Raw genomic sequence first — 17,043 nt, forward strand, 5'->3', positions numbered from 1 at the left:
ACCACATGACTTGGTAGCGACGTCGTTGTAATTTACCCGGAAGTAACCCATGCGGCTCGGAGGCTACCGGCTCCGTAGTCAGCGCTAGTATGGCCTCGCTGTGAGTGTCCTCAAAGGCACCGAGTACACACCTTACCGGCAATCCGAAACCATCGACGCCTTGATCATGGACCTCCAGTCCAGGGGGTTGTTTCGGGGCCACTGGAGTAGTCATTAGTACTCCCAAAGTATTGTATTACTTAATTTTGACCACTGTCACTTTTGCAGCCCGGGGATTTAAACTGCAGTGACAGAAGTGGCATTCATCCATCTGCCGGTTAGCCTAGCACGCTAAGTCAAGAACCAAGGGAACATAACTGTTTTCCGAAGAAAAGGGATACTTTCATAAACAGAAGACATCGGTTACTGAAGTCGTGCTCCCCGAATTTCTATAAAACAACACAAGAATTACTCTTTTTTTCCGGTAAGAAGATTACACTGCCGGCTGTATGTGTTACCCACCCGATGTTGGAGGCATTATCTCACAGGCATTGCTAGCCTTAGCATTAGCTTGTAAGGCCTAACCGGCTGTCAATCCTCATGTAACCTATAGACCCAGAACATCTGTTACGTGGATACTGCGCAAACCAATATGTCTCTGTAATATATCAATAACACAACTTGTACTTTAACTTCTAGTCATGTTAACGTAACCTATCGAGGGAGTAACGGCTTTCATTTTTAGCTAACGCTCACCTTGTGACTTGATGCTACATTCTGCCATCTGGGTAGAGAACTAAATGTTGCTCCTGTAAATATAACATTGGGAGTTGGACGTAGCTAATACCGCTTGAAAACAAAGTCTACGTCCTAAAATGTATTTCACTTGGGGCTAAAATACCACATTTATCGTTCGTCTGTAAATTTCCCGATGGCCTGTAGTTGTAATCCTCCCAAACCATCGAGTGCTAACCTTGAGCAACATTAGCTTCTTTGACAATTATGTTTTAACTCATGTGTGAAATGTGACTTTTCTTGTTGGGCTGGACAATATTATAACGAAAGCATTTTGTCCAGTAAATTCCAGACCAGTGCTGATGGGACACGTACTGCCTGAAGTGTACTATTGGCTAGAAACGGGCCAGAATGCCATTTTATTGCTTTGTATGCCATTTTACTGCTTGAAAGTTCTCTAAATATTTTTTTCAAACACATTTGATGACACTTGTCATTTCAATGATATACTGCTGTTATGTAGTTTGTAATTGGATTGATGCTCTATCAAAGAAGCATGGCACTGAGCTAGCTGCTAATACTATCGTACTCATCGTGTCAGCAGGTGTATTGTGTATGACACGTATGCAAGTAATAGTAGTGCACTGTATGTATAAAAAATAATACATATTTGCTTTTGAAGTGCGTAGGCTTTTAGTAATCATGTGTACTCCCGGGTAATGTGGCTAATAACCTTTGACCTAAGGTATCCATTTTCATAATGTTCCCAACTGAACACTGGGACCAAAATCGTTGCCTCCACACTGATGAAATTACTGAATCTAAATTAATTCACATGTTTTATGTGAAAAATGTTCTCCTTTATTAGTTAATTTTAAGAAAACAAGCCTGATTAATATTCCCTAAGGTAGGCTATTCAAATGAGTCACTTCTTAAACTGAATTTCATATAAATAATAAAAGTTAATGCAATTGTATGTGAGAAACATTTGGTCTTTTGACGACATGGGGCGGTCATGGTGTTATCATAGACAGACTGTAGACCACACCCTTGCTGTCAGTATTGCCACACTTACTGCATTACAGTTAACATTTTTGTGATATGTATCAAGATCTTTGGATTTTAATATGTTTTTCCCCCCCCTCTAGACAGGCTGGCAACAGAAAGCCACCCTAATGCAGAACCACACAAAAACGTGAAATGAACAAACCGCCACAGCCTATAACGGGACCCACTACTGTCCCAAACCCTGCCCCATCCCCAGGACTAACACAGGTAAGAATCAGTGTGGTCACTTTAAATGCAATCAATAGTGATAGCTTTTGATCAACAGTACAGACCAAATGTTGTCATCCCACTATGCAGTGACAGGAATATTAAAAACAATACTAATGATAGAATAATAATATTCATTGATTTTTGTGTGTGTTTTTGCTTCACTTCTGTTGTTGTGAAGCCCATTATTCAATCATGTGAATCAAGAATCAGTCGTTTAGGACACTACCTGTCAATCATTACAGTGAGACGAATTTCAGTTTCTCTTAAAATGGGAAAGAATTGTGCATTAGACTAGTAAAAGCAAACCTTCTATTCTAGTATAAGCTTTTGATTTTTTTTCTGCTAAGGCTGCCTACGGTCCCGGACAGCCCCCATCTCTCGTTTTTGCCACCCCCCCACCTCCACAAATGAACTCCGCACCGCCACCAAGACAGGTATTGTTTACAGCTTTGTTTTATCACTCTTTGACGAAAACACAACATGATCAAACTTCCCACACAGTGACACAGCCTTCTCATTAATGGCTTTTGACAAATGTGTGTGATGGCCAACTCTCTCCAATGCCTATCTTGAATTCTTCCTTTCTTTTTGCTGTCCTACCAGTTTGCTGCAGGGCCCCGCACTTTACACCAACAGGTACTAACAATCCTCAATCTATCTCACTTTCCCTCTAACTTCTGTTGAGGTTGCATGCTTTTTCTATTGTTTTTCAGTCTTTCTGTAAAAAAAAACTTGCCAAAGAGGATTTTTATCTGTGTACTTCATTTAGTTTGTAGTCACAACTTGTTTGCTATTGAAAAAAATGTTTCATTGTTATAATGCTGTGTTAAGTACTTTGGATTCTTCTTTATGATGCACACTCTGCTCGCAAATTAGATTGAAACTTGCAACTGCAGTACATTAGAAGAGTCATTGAAAAGGTGCAAAGATGCCTCTTTATCTGGAGATTCCATGCTTCGTTCATCTTCTCAATTTTAATGAACTTTGCGCTCCGCATTGTCTGTTGTCTTCATTTTCACCGAAATCTCATTCCTTTTCTTGCTCTCTGCTCATGTGTTTGCGGATGAAGGGTGGATACAGAGCGATACAGGTAAACGTTCTTCTTAGCTTCTCTTTTTTTATTATTATTTTTTATTTTTTATTTTTAAGGGTTATTTACTTGTTCCTGTTGGTCCAGTTCGTGTACTAGTTGTGAATTTGAAGTGCTGGACACACTGTGCACAATTGCATATTGGTACATTTCTTCAAGTTCTCTTTCGCAGAAGTCTTTTCACTTTTTACAAATGACAAAAGTTACGGTAATTTTAGGATGATCTAAACTTAAAAACACAATGCAACTAACTGTAGATGCTGATTTATTTCTTCGCAAATTAAATATAGTTCAGAGTCCAGGTTTGTTAAAAATACAAAAAGTGTTATGATTGTGAAAAGAAATGTTTCATTTTTACAAAAGTCCCGATTGTTGACGACACTGCAATATTACAGTGAAAACATCCTAATCTCATTTATTCTGTGGCTGACAGATATTCTTCCTAAGATTTCATCATCTGAATCACTCTTCTCACCTTTTGTCTCTGTCCTCTTTTTTTAATTGTCCTTCAGGGTTACTATCCAACCCGGCCAGCTATGCCCACCAGTGCTCCAAGAGTACAGGCAAGCAGTGGCCCAAGACCGGTAGCGCCTCACGTCTATTCAGCAAGCTCCCAGGTCATGATGATCTCCCAACAGCAGATCCCGTTTGCTGGTTCCCCGCAGGGCTACTTCATTCCTCCCAACCAGGTGGGTCTGCAGTGATCAAAGTAGCTGTAAGAGTTTGATGGCTTGATGCCCATTTATATTAGGGATGTCCTGATCCGATATACTGTGTTGGTATCGGTAGCCGATCCAGGTCTTTTGAGAGCATCGGATTGGATCCGATTTAATGAATGTATCCGGTCCTATTGTCCAAAAGATGACCGTCAATCTGCAAGCCATAGCTGCAAATGCTATCGCTAAGCTAGTACCGCTAACAGCTTGAACATTCACTGAGGCCACTCGGCAGACGCTATAATGGCAGAGAAAAGTTCCTTGTTATTTTGCAGTGCTGTCATTTAGTTTTTACAGATAAGAATCTAACCCAACGGCAGTGATGAGAGAGCTCTTGTGCACTTTATGCATAATAATTAGCCATGTGTGGGTCCTACAAGTGCTTAAAGGCCCTAAATATAATAGACCTGAATGGCCTTTAGACGCAGATGGAACTGAAGCAATATACAGTTCAGCTGTTTTGTGAAAGGGCTTTAAATACTGCAATTATGAAACCTTTTTGATTTGATGTAAAATGCTTATTTTAGCATGTATATCACCCAACATTGCTTTCCAATTTAAAATTCCTTCCTGTATGTTTAAAGAAAGGCCTGTGATATACTGCTAATTGGTGAAACTATACTGTAATATGCATGGGACAAGCCAGATCCACATCATGACACCGTTTTCTTTTAGCAAAAAACTTTTCTAAACGCGAGTGCTGCTGTTCGATGACAAAACACCAAGATCTTTACATTCTGTCACTAATTATTTACCAAAACTGTACCAAAAATGTCTAAAACATATAGTGAGTGCTCACTTTTTCCCAAAAATATCTAATATATTCCTTGTGGCACGTGTGCTCAGCCTCAGTGGGTCTGTCCCTAAAGATGAAAATGTCTTTCTGAAATTTAGACCCTTTCCAGCATTTTGAGGGCTCCTTTTTCTGAAGATGTATATATTTTTTAAATTTAAGTTGGGTATTATTATGACTGCATCGATTCAAAAAGGAAAAGACAACAAAAAATCCCCCTATGTTGGTTGAAACACAGCGTAGGGTGTGAAATCGCAGTGTGGGGGAAGAAATTCACGCCGTAGGGGGCCTCTACGCTCAATTGCGCTGGCGAGAACACTGCAAGTAACTACTGTTTAACAGTACCCAGCTCTAATCGGGACATCCCTAATTTATTTCTAATGGAAAGTAGACTCTTTTCAGTATTAACCAGTACTTGGCATTAAACATTTATATTAGGCTTTACTGTTTGTGACTTTGTTGCATTTCACACTTATTTGTTTTTTTCTAGTATCGACCCCCTTATATGGCAACTACTCAGCAGTATCCTGTGACAACAGGAACAGCGGGTTTCTATCCAGGAACTAGCCCTGCTGAATATCCAGGGTTTGGTCAGTGTTTCTTTATTCTTTTTGTAGCCATCAAGCACAACCATGACATTAATGTGAATGCTAGTAAAATAGTTGGTATATGCCCCTTAATCAACCATCCAGTGGCTGTATATCTTTATATATTTATCTACTGGATTAAAAATCTACAGTTTTCTGTTTTGTCTGCTAAACTGCTACAGTTTTTTTGTAGTATTTTTTGTTTTTGTCTAAAATATTCTCTTTAGGTTTGATCTGCAGATGATATCATGGTTTTGCTTGAGATGTTGTGGCTTATAGTGTCTTATGTCTTGGGGTCAGAATAACACAGCTGTATAGTGATCTGTTAGTTGCGTGTGGTCTGGCTCTACTGCTTCGGCTTGTGTTCTCTCTAGTTTTCTCTTGAAATGTGCCTAAACAGTTCCATGAAATGCTTCTTTCCAATTTTCATTTCAATTGATTACAAGTTACTGTTGTTTCCAATGTCAAAAAGGAAGACACTCAAACGTGCATCAAGTTGCCATTTCATGGGCTGATTTTAACCCCCTGCCTCCCCTAGATCTTTTCATTAACTCATTCTGCATCTGTCTTTTCCTGCCCCCCCTCTGCTTCTTTCCTGCCTCTCGCCCCTTACTCCCTTTTCTCTTGTGCTGCGTGGTTCAGAGCCCCCTCTTGCTGCGAGGGAGAGACGGGGTGGTGGGGGGAGAGGCGCTGCCCGAGAGAATGGCCGTCTCTCTCTCCACGGTGCTCCTCTCACCTCTCAGCGCTACCCTGGTGAGTAGTGTGTGAGTGTGCGCTTGTGTTGTCAGTCAGCAGGCTGCATCGTAACCCTTTTGGTTCTCAAAGTCTGTGTACTCCTATACAAATATACAGCTCACGGATTCTCCAATAGCTCCCAACCTAAGTCGGGACTCTGAGGCCTCTGAGGTCTCGCCATCTGAACTCAAACTTCACAGTGCCTAATTCCCCAGGCACACATGTTCAAGGCAATGGTCGCCACTGTGACCAGTATAATAGTTCTCTAGGCAAATGAAAAGAAAAAAAAAATTGGTTGCATACTAACACCAGCAGTAAAAGTTGGTCACGAGTCCTGCTCCTAAGCATATACGTGACCAAGTGGGGTGTTGTCAAAGTGGACATTATTTGAAGTTTTGTCTGACCGCAACAAAGGAACTATTTTTTCTTTATTTCCATTGTAAAGTACACTTAAAGCTGGGGTACCTGATTTTTATTTTTATTTTTTTACAGTCTTCCATTGCTCAATAATATTTAGGTTAAGACAATGCAATCTGTATTTACAGCGTACTCTGTGATGGTAAAAACACATTTACTACAAAAAGGGGTACCCAGCTTTAAATCGTTTTTCTTCTTTTAACCCCCATTTTTTAAGTTGTATTCAACACATTTAAGTCCCAGTTTGATATTAAACATGGCCTGTGAGCTTATATAAATACAAAAGATCAAATGTTGACTACACAGATAAAATTGTAGACATTTGCACATGGCCTTTTCTTTATTTCCTAAATATATATTTGTATATGCTTGTGTTTTAAAGTGTATTTTTAACAAAGCTTTTTGCTTTTTGCAGCCGGGCCTTACTATTCAGCGCAGCCGCAGTATGCTACATCAGTCCAGCCTCCACCTATAATGGTCAACCCAGCCCAGCAACCGCAACAAGCTCCAGTACCTCAGCAAGCCCCCGCCCAGTCACAGGGCCCACTAAAGAGGGAACGTAAACCGGTAGTGTGTCTCAACAATAGGGACTCGCGGCTCTTGTCTAAGGTCAAAATAGTGAATGGGCTAAATGAGTATTGACTGTTGAATGCAGAACATTCCTTTTTACATGCAAATAATAGTTTTTCATTATGGGTTAGTGCCTCATGAGCCAAGAGCAAATGGTTACATACTCTGTTCGATGTTGGGCTTGTTTTAGACCAAGATTCTTGTTTTTATGTTAAAGATAAGAATACGAGACCCCAACCAAGGAGGACGAGACATTACAGAGGAGATCATGTCAGGTGGGCGGTCCTCCTCCACCCCAACTCCCCCACAGGTAAACACTGTTTGGATCTGAGTGAAGTTTTTTTTTTTTGTCATGTAAAGTAATGGAATATAGATTACAGAGTTTACAACTGTTTTTTCCAGCTATTATAACATTATTTCAAATCTGCTCTTCCTGGTGTTGTGAAACATATCAATTTAACAGTTAAGACTGTGGTCTATTTATTCACATGTTCCTGGCAATGACCCACAATTCTCTACATTCTTGATATTTTTGAAATGCTCATTTTCTTGATTTTGTTTAACAAAAAGTTAATTTTGTTCTAGCCCACCCTGGCAGATGTAAATCCAGCCCAAACTAATGGAGAAGTGATGGCCTCACAGAGAGGTGAATATTTTATTTTATTTTTTTTTGCTTCATAGTTTTCTTCATGGTCTGTGATATTTTCATAACAGATGAAAGCACTGAATGTGCGGATGCCTCGCCACCTCCTCCTCCTGCTGCTAATACAGAGGTTCTTCAAGAGCCTAAGCAGGACACGGACTGCCCCACAGCACCAAACACCGACATAGCATCACAATCTGTAGCCCTTACAACAGTTCCAGATGTGCCAATATCAATAAAGGATCAGCAACCATCCTCTTCACCCACTCCAGACATGGAGACATCTACTTCTGAGGTTGCAAGTACTGAAGTTAGTGACACAGTGGATGCACCAGTAAGTCCCTCTGTGTCACTAGCAGTACAAGATATGCCTGTCAAAAAGGTTGAACCACAAATTTCTCCGGTTCAGATGGCACCAGAAAAGGAACAACAGACTGAGGAGGTCAAAGCCGAGGAGACAGTAGTTGATGATATTGAGCCCTCAGTTGAAGGTACTGCTAATGATGAGACTGACTGTCCACCTCCTACACCTGTTACTGAAGCTGCTGAACTCGCAGCCTCCACAGACGAAGCTGCTGCTCCACAGACTCAGAATGATGCCCACAATTTAGAAAGAGAGCTCCAAGCTACAGTTTCTGAAAAGGCAGAGCCATCTCTACCAAACGGCTTTCCACAGGACATTGAGGAGATGTCTGAGGAAATGACAATACCTGACACTAAACCACTGGACAAGTCTGAAACGTCTCAAACTCAGGAACCTGCACCAGTGGCCAAAATGCCTGTGCCCCCCCAGGTGCAAGAGGAAGATAAAAAAGAGGAACAGAATGAAACGAGCGAGGTTACTGCACCACCCCCTGTGTCCTCTCCAACAGAGGAGTCTACTATGCAAGGTTGTAGGTTATTTTTTTAAATGAAAAATTACAGAACATAAAGTATATTATGACTAATCAAAGACTACTTTTACAGCTGCTACATCTGTGCCAAAGAAAAAGAAAAGCATGAAAGAGCTGAATAAGAAGGAGGCCATTGGAACTCTCCTGGATGCCTTTACAGAGGTCTGTATGGCCTAAATGAGGGGTTTTACATTTTTGTACTTTTGTAGTTTGTGTTTGTTATGAATCGAATTCTATCATTGCGGTTTAACCAGGAGAAGGATACCAAACCCCCTTCAGAGCCCTTGCCCATTCAGGCTGATTCTGTTCTGACTGCGCCAGTTGAAACTCCTACTGAAGCTGTTGATGAGACCTGGGAGGAAAGGGAAGACAAACAGAATGAAATCAAACACAAAACCGAGCCCACAGAGCAGAAATATCAGTATAAAGAAGGTAAATACTTATTTTTTTTAACCATTCAATACATTTATGTGACACAAAATCTGCATTATTCTTCAGAGCAATGGAAGCCAATTAATCCAGAGGCAAAGAAACGGTACGACCGGGCATTCCTGTTGGAATTCCAGTTCAGCAATGCCAGTATGCACAAACCAGAGGGCCTGCCTATCATCAGTGATGTGGTTCTTGACAAGGTACATTCTAATTGTTATATTTTACTGTTTGAGTAGAGATGCTGTGTTCTGTAAAGCTCTTGTCAAATGAACATACACTGAACAAAATGTAAACGGAACACTTGTGTTTTGGTCCAATTTTTTTTCATGCGCTGAGTCAGACATCACAATACAATAGATCTATTTCTCTCAAATATTGTCTAAATTTGTGTTTGCCTAAATAATCCAGCCCACTCCACAGGTGTGGCATATCAAAATGCTGATTAGACGGCAGGAATATTGCACAGGTGTGCCTCAGGCTGGCTACAATAAAAGTCAGTTCTGAAATGTTTAGATTTACACACGGCACTATGCCATAGATTTTGCCAGTTTTGAAGGAGGGTGCTATTGGCATTTGACTGCAGGAATGTCCACCAACATTCAAGCAGCTGATGCTGCTCAAATATAAGTTATTTTAAATGAAAAATGGTAAAAAATCACTTAAATATCCCTTCAAGTGCAGACTGAATTCAGAAAGACTATTTTCAGTTCTTTGGCTCCATTCACATGGAACGTACTGCAGAAGGAGTTAAAAATCACTGATCTTATTTCTTCGAATAGTCTCAAGTCTCTTGTGATGTCAGTCCAGTCCAGATCATCTGTGCGTGAATGTTTTAACTAATGCTGTACATGCTTTTTAATGTTATGGAAACTGTGGCTGCCCATCTTGGCCAGGACACTCTTGTAGGAGAACTTTGATTTCAATGGGACTAACATGGTTAAATAAAGGCAAAATAAAAAAATAAAAATACTGCGTATAACCACACTGGCATTTATATTTTTGTTCAGTGTCTTAGGCAATTCATGCCTAAGTAAATAGGTATAATAAATAGAGCCTTGTTACTTTTCCTGCTTCAGTGATGACTTTTGTTTTGAGCCACGTGTCTGGGCCACTGAATGCATCTGATGGTACTGAGGATCTGAAGAAGCCATCTCTGTAAAGATCTTCTCTCAAGGTTTTGGTTAGCAAAAATCCATGTAATTTTTGCTTTATCTTCAGGTGAACAAGACTCCCCTGCGACCTGCTGACCCAGCTCGACTGATGAATGCTGGGCCAGATTTCACTCCCTCATACTTGGGTAACCTGGGCAGCAGATCAGTGGGAGGACCACGAGGCCCAGTAAATACATTTCTACATTTGTAGTAGTAACATGTAGATTATTTTGTAAATCTGTAATTTTGTAAATTCCTTACAGCCCCCAGGACCTCGATCTTCGAGGTCTCAGCAGGGTCAGCGAAAGGAACCTAGGAAAATCATTAGCAGTATGAATGAGGACATAAAATTGAACAAGGCTGAAAAGGCTTGGAAACCATCTGTGAAAAAGTCCGCACATAGTCGTGGAGAAGAGGTGGACGTGGAGGACGATCCAGAACAGGCCAAGACTAAAGAGGTGTTGAAACGACTCCGCAGTATCCTCAACAAACTGACTCCACAAAAGTTTCAAGAGCTGATGAAGCAAGTGCAAGAGCTGCCCATAGACACCGAGGAGAGACTAAAAGGAGCGATTGATCTCATCTTTGAAAAGGCCATCATGGAGCCCAACTTTTCTGTGGCTTATGCCAACATGTGCCGTTGCCTTATGGGAGTAAGTCACCTGTCTTAATAATTCTAATGTATATTGTGGGTTGATTGACATTCACATTATGTTAACATAGTTACTGTGCATTTATTTCCGAACAAATAGAGTACACGGCTTAATTTTCTAATATTTAATCTTATAAGATTTTTAGAGATCACATTGGGGGACGTGGGGATTGATATCTATGATGGAATAGAGGATCTGAAGAAGCACCCAATTAGGCGACACCATATCAATCTAGTTGCTTTACCATGTTAAATCAAACATTTTATTCTCTACAGTTAAAAGTCCCTACTGCAGACAAGCCAGGAACAACAGCAAACTTCCGCAAACTTCTGTTGAATCGTTGTCAAAAAGAATTTGAAAAGGATCAAGATGATGATGAAATCTTTGAGGCAAAACAGAAAGAGTTGGAAGCCGCAAAAGTAAGTGGTTGCTTTTATAATTGGTAATAATTCCACTGAAACAAAGCTTTGCATAGCAGTTGTCTGTATTTCCTAGGACGAGGACCGTGAGCGTTTGAAAGTGGAGCTAGACGACTCTAGAGACAAGGCTCGCCGACGTTCACTGGGCAATATCAAGTTCATTGGCGAGCTCTTCAAACTGAAGATGTTGACAGAAGCCATTATGCACGATTGTGTTGTAAAACTATTGAAGAATCACGATGAGGAGTCTCTTGAGTGTCTTTGCAGGCTTCTGTCTACGATTGGAAAAGACCTAGACTTTGAGAAGGCAAAGGTACTTGTCAGCACAAATAACTTCAACATGAAAACAGTAACATACTGTATCTGATGGCGTAAAATTTGACTTATAACCACTGAACCTTAATTATAATAAGGGACTGTGGAGAACAATATATACTTTTAACTGCAGGCTTAAAATTGCATTTAATGTAATCATTATTTTTCTTTTCTTTTTCTAGCCCCGAATGGACCAGTATTTCAACCAAATGGACAAAATCATTAAAGAGAAAAAGACCTCATCAAGAATTCGTTTCATGCTACAAGATGTCTTAGACCTCCGAAGGGTGCTTAAAATTTTGATAATGATAATGAAATTCCCTTTTTAGATCTAAAATTGTTATTTACTTCTCAAACTTTTTCATCTGCAGAGTAACTGGGTGCCTCGAAGAGCAGACCTGGGGCCTAAAACAATTGACCAGATTCACAAAGAGGCTGAGTTGGAGGAGCATAGGGAGCAGATAAAGGTCCAGCAGCAGCTTCTGTCCAAGAAGGAGGGAGGAGGAGGAGGAGGAGGAGGCGGCAGGATGAACATGGGTGGCCGTGGTCCACACACACCGGGGGGTGGCAGGACCAATCCGCCACAGGACGAAGGTTGGAACACAGTCCCCATCTCTAAAAACCGACCCATAGACACCACCCGCCTCAGCAAAATCACAAAGGTAACATGAAGCCTATGAAGAATGCTTTGGTAAAATTTACAGCTAAAATCAGGTCTTTTTGTGAATGTCCATCTGTTTTTTGTTTTTTTAGCCTGGTGCATTGGACTTTAACAATCAGCTGCTGGCTCCAGGAGGCAAAGGCATGTGGGGCAGCTGGGGAAAAGGCAGCAGTGGAGGAAGTGGAACTAAACCAGCCAGTGGAGAGCAGGGTAAAATTATTTTGTCTCAAATAACTAAGACTACTCTAGTATATTGATCAGTGTCTTAGTTTAGTATAAATGAGTTTTCAATTATGGATTTCTTCATTCTTCTTTTAGACTCAAGCCGTCCTGCGACTAGTACACTAAACCGTTTCTCAGCCCTGCAGTCTGGTTCATCGGAGTCTGATCGCAGAGCTCCTCAAAGGTACTTGCATTCATTGCTATTCTTTGCGCTATTGCTTTTGTTTACTTCGTTCACCAGCTGGTCTCAATAATACACACGAGTACATCTGTGCAGTCCATCAAAGTGATTTTTTTCAAATTGTGTAGGTCAAGCTCCAGTCGTGAACGTGGGGGTAGTGACAGGGACCGCTTCGACCGCTTCGATCGCCGGGAAGGACGTGACGGTGACAGGGGCAGCCGCACTGATATCACCAAGAGAAGCTTCAGCCGCGAATCGAAGGAGCGTGGCAGCCGAGGAGGAGATGGCCGCGGCTCCATGGATCCTGTGCGGCGCGTGGCCAGCATGACCGATGACCGTGGCAGCAGGGACCGGGGCAGCAGGGACCGCGGCAGCAGGGACCGCGGCAGCAGGGACCGGGGCAGCAGGGACCGGGGCAGCAGGGACCGGGCTTCAAGCAAAGATATACCTGGTTCGTATTCATGAATTTATTAGTTGTCATTTTAAAGTATGTCCAGTGTTGTCAGTCTTCATTTCACTTCTCATCCTTCTTCTTTCTGTTGTTTTAGTTAAGCGTGAGAATGCTCCAACACCACCGCCTTCTAAGCCTGCCTTGACTGAGGAGGACCTTGAGAAGAAGTCGAATGCCATAATTGAGGAATACCTCCACATCAATGACTTGAAGGTACAAGATGGTCTTGTGAATGCTACTGTGCTCGAAACTGCATGTTCCATTTCCGCTCGTTTGAAGCCGTGAAAGTCAGAACTATTGGTTCTGGCTCTCACAATACCCCCACACGTACCGATTCTTCATGTGGAGTAAATGGATGTGTTTTGGGCACGTGCACAGTTTAGAAAGACCTCTGACATGAATCTGGGCAGACTGCCATAGAAATACATTGCACTGATTTTAACTTGCGTGTCTGCGAGAGGTGAGATCGGGCCTGAAAAATCCAGACCAACCTGGACTCGACTACAAATGAATTGTAGGCCAGAGCACGAAGCAGGGCCCCTGCACAAGCAGGCAGCAGCACTGTGCACACACCATGGCAGGCCGAGAGGTGTGCGCAGTGCGGGGCAGGTTACAAGCACAAACAGCAGCAGTAGCACAGTCTGTCAGTCTCCCTCCAATGCAGTCTCTCTGCTCATCTCCTCTCATTATTCATTAACATCACACTGCATTTACAATACTTTAGATGCTTAAGTGCTAAACTGCTTATTTAGCCATTGTGAGTTAAACACTGTCCACAGAGAAAGAGTGTATGGAGGTGGTCTCTGTAGCGCCAGTACCAAAGTGCTGACCTCGCCATGCTTCAAAAACGTGTGCTTGCATCCTGAAATTTGGGTCAGGCTTGGGCATAAAATCTTACCTCTATTCTGCATTAGCGTTTGATGAAATGTTTTATATTTACATTCCAACATCACTTGTCTTTTTTCCCCCAACAAATGTATTTTACATTGTCAATGAAGGTTCTTGAGTCATTTTCTGTACTCTGTAGTTAAAAGTGTTGAACGTTTCGGCTCTCATCCAAAAGGCTTTGTCAGCGAAATTACAATAACTGAAATAAATCCCCCACTTTTATGACAACCAAAAGAAAAAAAGTCTCTTGTCTTACAGGAAGCGTTGCAGTGTGTAGCAGAGTTGAACAGTGCCTCCCTCCTTTTTGTCTTCGTACGAGTCAGTTTGGAATCAACACTTGAACGCAGCACCATTGCCAGGGAGCACATGGGCCTGCTGCTCCATCAGCTGATTAAAGCGGGGACTTTGCTTCCACAGCAGTACTACAAAGGGTGAGCTTCAGGGTGTTTACAGAGCCACTTGGCTGTTACATTTGTGCATTATATAAACTGAGTCTGTTTTGCTTCAGGTTGCATGAGATCTTGGAAGTGGCAGAGGATATGGAAATAGATATACCTCACATCTGGCTTTACCTCACTGAGCTCATTACCCCAATGCTACATGAAGGTGGGCTCACTATGGAACAGCTATTCAGGTACTTACAATATTGTCCTTATTTCAGCATGTGGTCTCTTACAATTTAATTACTATGTAACATGAGTGATGTTTTTCTTGTTTCGATTTCAGGGAGATTTCAAAGCCACTAGTGCCTCTTGGAAAGGCAGGTGTGTTACTGGTACAGATCCTAAACATGCTGTGTAAAGGAATGGTAGGTGAAGCTAGCTTTTGTCAGTATCAGTTCATTTGTTTTTATAGTATGGAACTAATGTAAATGATGATTACCTTTTAGACCCCCAAGAAAGTTGGGGCCATGTGGATTGAGGCTGACCTGAACTGGAAAGACTTTCTGCCCAAAGATGTTGACGTTAACAAATTTGTCACAGATCAGGTTTGTAGGAATCATCGGGGTGTTACAATGTGCATCAACAACTGTGTAAAAAGTAATTCTTGGAAACTTTGTTTATTTTTTAAAATAATAATTATTTGCAGAAAATTGAGTACACCTTAGGAGAAGAGGTGGAATCAAAAGAGGGCAGTAAAAAAGTTTTCACTGGTGAGGAGCTTAGCAAACAACTGGACAGACTGCTTCAGGACAAAGCCAACAACCAGCGAATCCGTGACTGGATTGAGGTGTCATTTTTCACCATACATTTTTTATTAATTACTGCTATATACAACTTAAATATTCAACTCTTTATTTTTTTATTTTTTTTTTCAACAGGCCAACTTGGACGAACAGCAGACTGCATCCAACAATTTCATTCGTGCATTGATGACATCAGTCTGTCAGTGTGCTGTCATCTGTAAGTAGTAATCACAGCAAGTGGCAATGACCTAAATTACTTTGTGGCTTAGAATTTCTTGACTTTTCTTTCTGAAGGTGATAACCCATACAAAATGGATGCAAAGCAGATTGGCGACAGAGCCACATTGTTGCAGAGGTATCTCTATGATGAACAGAAGGAGCTACAGGCCCTTTATGCCCTTCAGGCACTAATGGTGCACATGGAACAGCCTGCAAGTAAGTTAGAAGAAAACATTTATTTACATCTATTATCAGCCCTGGAACAAGATGTGTTTATTTTATACCAAATTGATGCGTGTCAATGTGTGTATTGACCCATTGTGGAACTTCTTGTCTAGACCTGCTGCGCATGTTCTTTGATGCCTTGTATGATGAGGATGTGATTAAAGAGGAAGCATTTTACAAATGGGAATCCAGCAAAGACCCTGCAGAGCAGACGGGCAAAGGCGTGGCCTTAAAGTCCGTCACAGCGTTCTTCACCTGGCTCCGGGAGGCAGAGGAGGAGTCAGACAAAGAGTAATGACTGATGCAAGCGGCCGCCCTGTTTGGCAAGGCCTGGACCCTGCGGGCTTTTGAGGAGACATGGATGCTTTGCCAGAGGAAGACTAATATCAGTCCTCAATGAGGATAAATGTTTTCCTTTTCTTCTTCTTTGAGGGATAGACTCAAAAACAATCACTTCTCTCTTCCCTTCTGATCCCTCCCTCATGTCCCACCTGCTTGTTGCAGAAAGTGTCCTCATCTAATAAACTTGAAAGTTGGTGCAGCAGGATTGCTTTATAACAAGGTTTGAAATATGCCACATCACTACTAGACATTTTTTTTAATCAATGACACAAACAGGCTGCTGCTTTCTGGTTCTAGATTATTCTGATGCCCATCATTGTGTGGTTAAAAGAGTAAAGGGTGTGGGGCATTTCAGATGTTGGTGTCATGCCATAATGTGTTAAGTCAAATAGCTCTACTTTTGCCCTCCACCTAGTGTGCAGCATGACTGAAGTGTGTTTATAATAATGATGCAGATAAAATTTCGACAAGAAAATGTACTTTGCGGAGTAATCTTAAATTGACACATGGAGTTTTTTAAATGATTCTATTTTTTTCTTGTTTCCTACTGATAGGCCTCACAGAGGACACTATGACTGTAATGATCTTTGACCTTGACTACTGCAGAGTGGTCTTAATGCTTCCTCAAAGCCATGGTCTCCCATCCCAGTAGTGACTGACTTGTCTTACCTCTTTAATCCAAGCTGCGGGAGAGACACTTACCCAATCACTGAAACTTGAAACTTACAAAAATTGACTTGATAAGATATATACATTTAAAACACAGAAATGATCCGATAGCCTTTTCTACTTGGAGTAGAAACTATTTCAGGACAGTTCTGTAAATATATAAAGATTTTTTTTTTTTAGCTTTATTATTCAGAAATCATAAATTGATGAGATGATTGCCGGGTATCCTTTTCCAGCAGAAACCATGGTTGTCCAGATGCAGAGAGGTGCTTTAGATAATCCATCTATTAGTTTTGTTTGAATTGTTTTTGTAAATACCTTCTTTTTTTTGCTTTATTTAAGTAAATAATGCTTCTTTGCATCGGAAACTGGAAACATGAGTTAATGGGGACATTGCAAATAAAGGACTTCTTAAATTGCACCGTATTTTGCAAGTAATTTGGTAATATATCAATGTATTAAGCATAATGTGTCTCTTATCAATAGAAAAGTCATGTGTCTGGCTTTGTCCCCCATATGATGCATCTTGTTCCCGGTGTCCCCTACACGCGCCTTCTGTGGACACTTGACCACAATTCAACACTCGACACGGA

General features: G+C 41.3%; 1 protein-coding gene across 3 annotated transcripts; it reads left to right on the plus strand.

Annotated features, from left to right (window-relative positions):
• The first annotated feature begins 43 nt into the window (after positions 1–43).
• Positions 44–16,864, plus strand: eif4g1a (eukaryotic translation initiation factor 4 gamma, 1a). 3 transcript variants are annotated; one of them, XM_079570264.1, is made up of 33 exons: positions 44–463; positions 1,863–1,989; positions 2,340–2,426; positions 2,596–2,628; positions 3,062–3,082; positions 3,595–3,771; positions 5,082–5,181; positions 5,821–5,931; positions 6,746–6,897; positions 7,118–7,210; positions 7,486–7,546; positions 7,615–8,433; positions 8,510–8,598; positions 8,691–8,868; positions 8,935–9,068; positions 10,087–10,206; positions 10,283–10,672; positions 10,948–11,091; positions 11,168–11,404; positions 11,589–11,693; positions 11,778–12,068; positions 12,160–12,277; positions 12,386–12,473; positions 12,599–12,921; positions 13,019–13,134; positions 14,068–14,240; positions 14,318–14,443; positions 14,536–14,617; positions 14,699–14,797; positions 14,899–15,039; positions 15,131–15,212; positions 15,290–15,430; positions 15,553–16,864. In XM_079570264.1, the coding sequence occupies exons 2-33, from the start codon at positions 1,915–1,917 to the stop codon at positions 15,732–15,734; spliced, it is 5,088 nt and encodes a 1,695-aa protein (XP_079426390.1). In that variant the 5' UTR covers positions 44–463; positions 1,863–1,914; the 3' UTR covers positions 15,735–16,864. The 3 variants fall into 3 exon arrangements, with proteins under 3 accessions (XP_079426390.1, XP_079426392.1, XP_079426391.1); XM_079570266.1 differs by lacking the exon at positions 5,821–5,931; XM_079570265.1 differs by lacking the exons at positions 2,596–2,628; positions 3,062–3,082; positions 5,821–5,931.
• The last annotated feature ends 179 nt before the right edge of the window (positions 16,865–17,043 follow it).

The sequence above is a fragment of the Gobius niger genome (assembly GCF_951799975.1).
Source record: "Gobius niger genome assembly, chromosome: 13".
Lineage (NCBI taxonomy): Eukaryota > Metazoa > Chordata > Actinopteri > Gobiiformes > Gobiidae > Gobius > Gobius niger.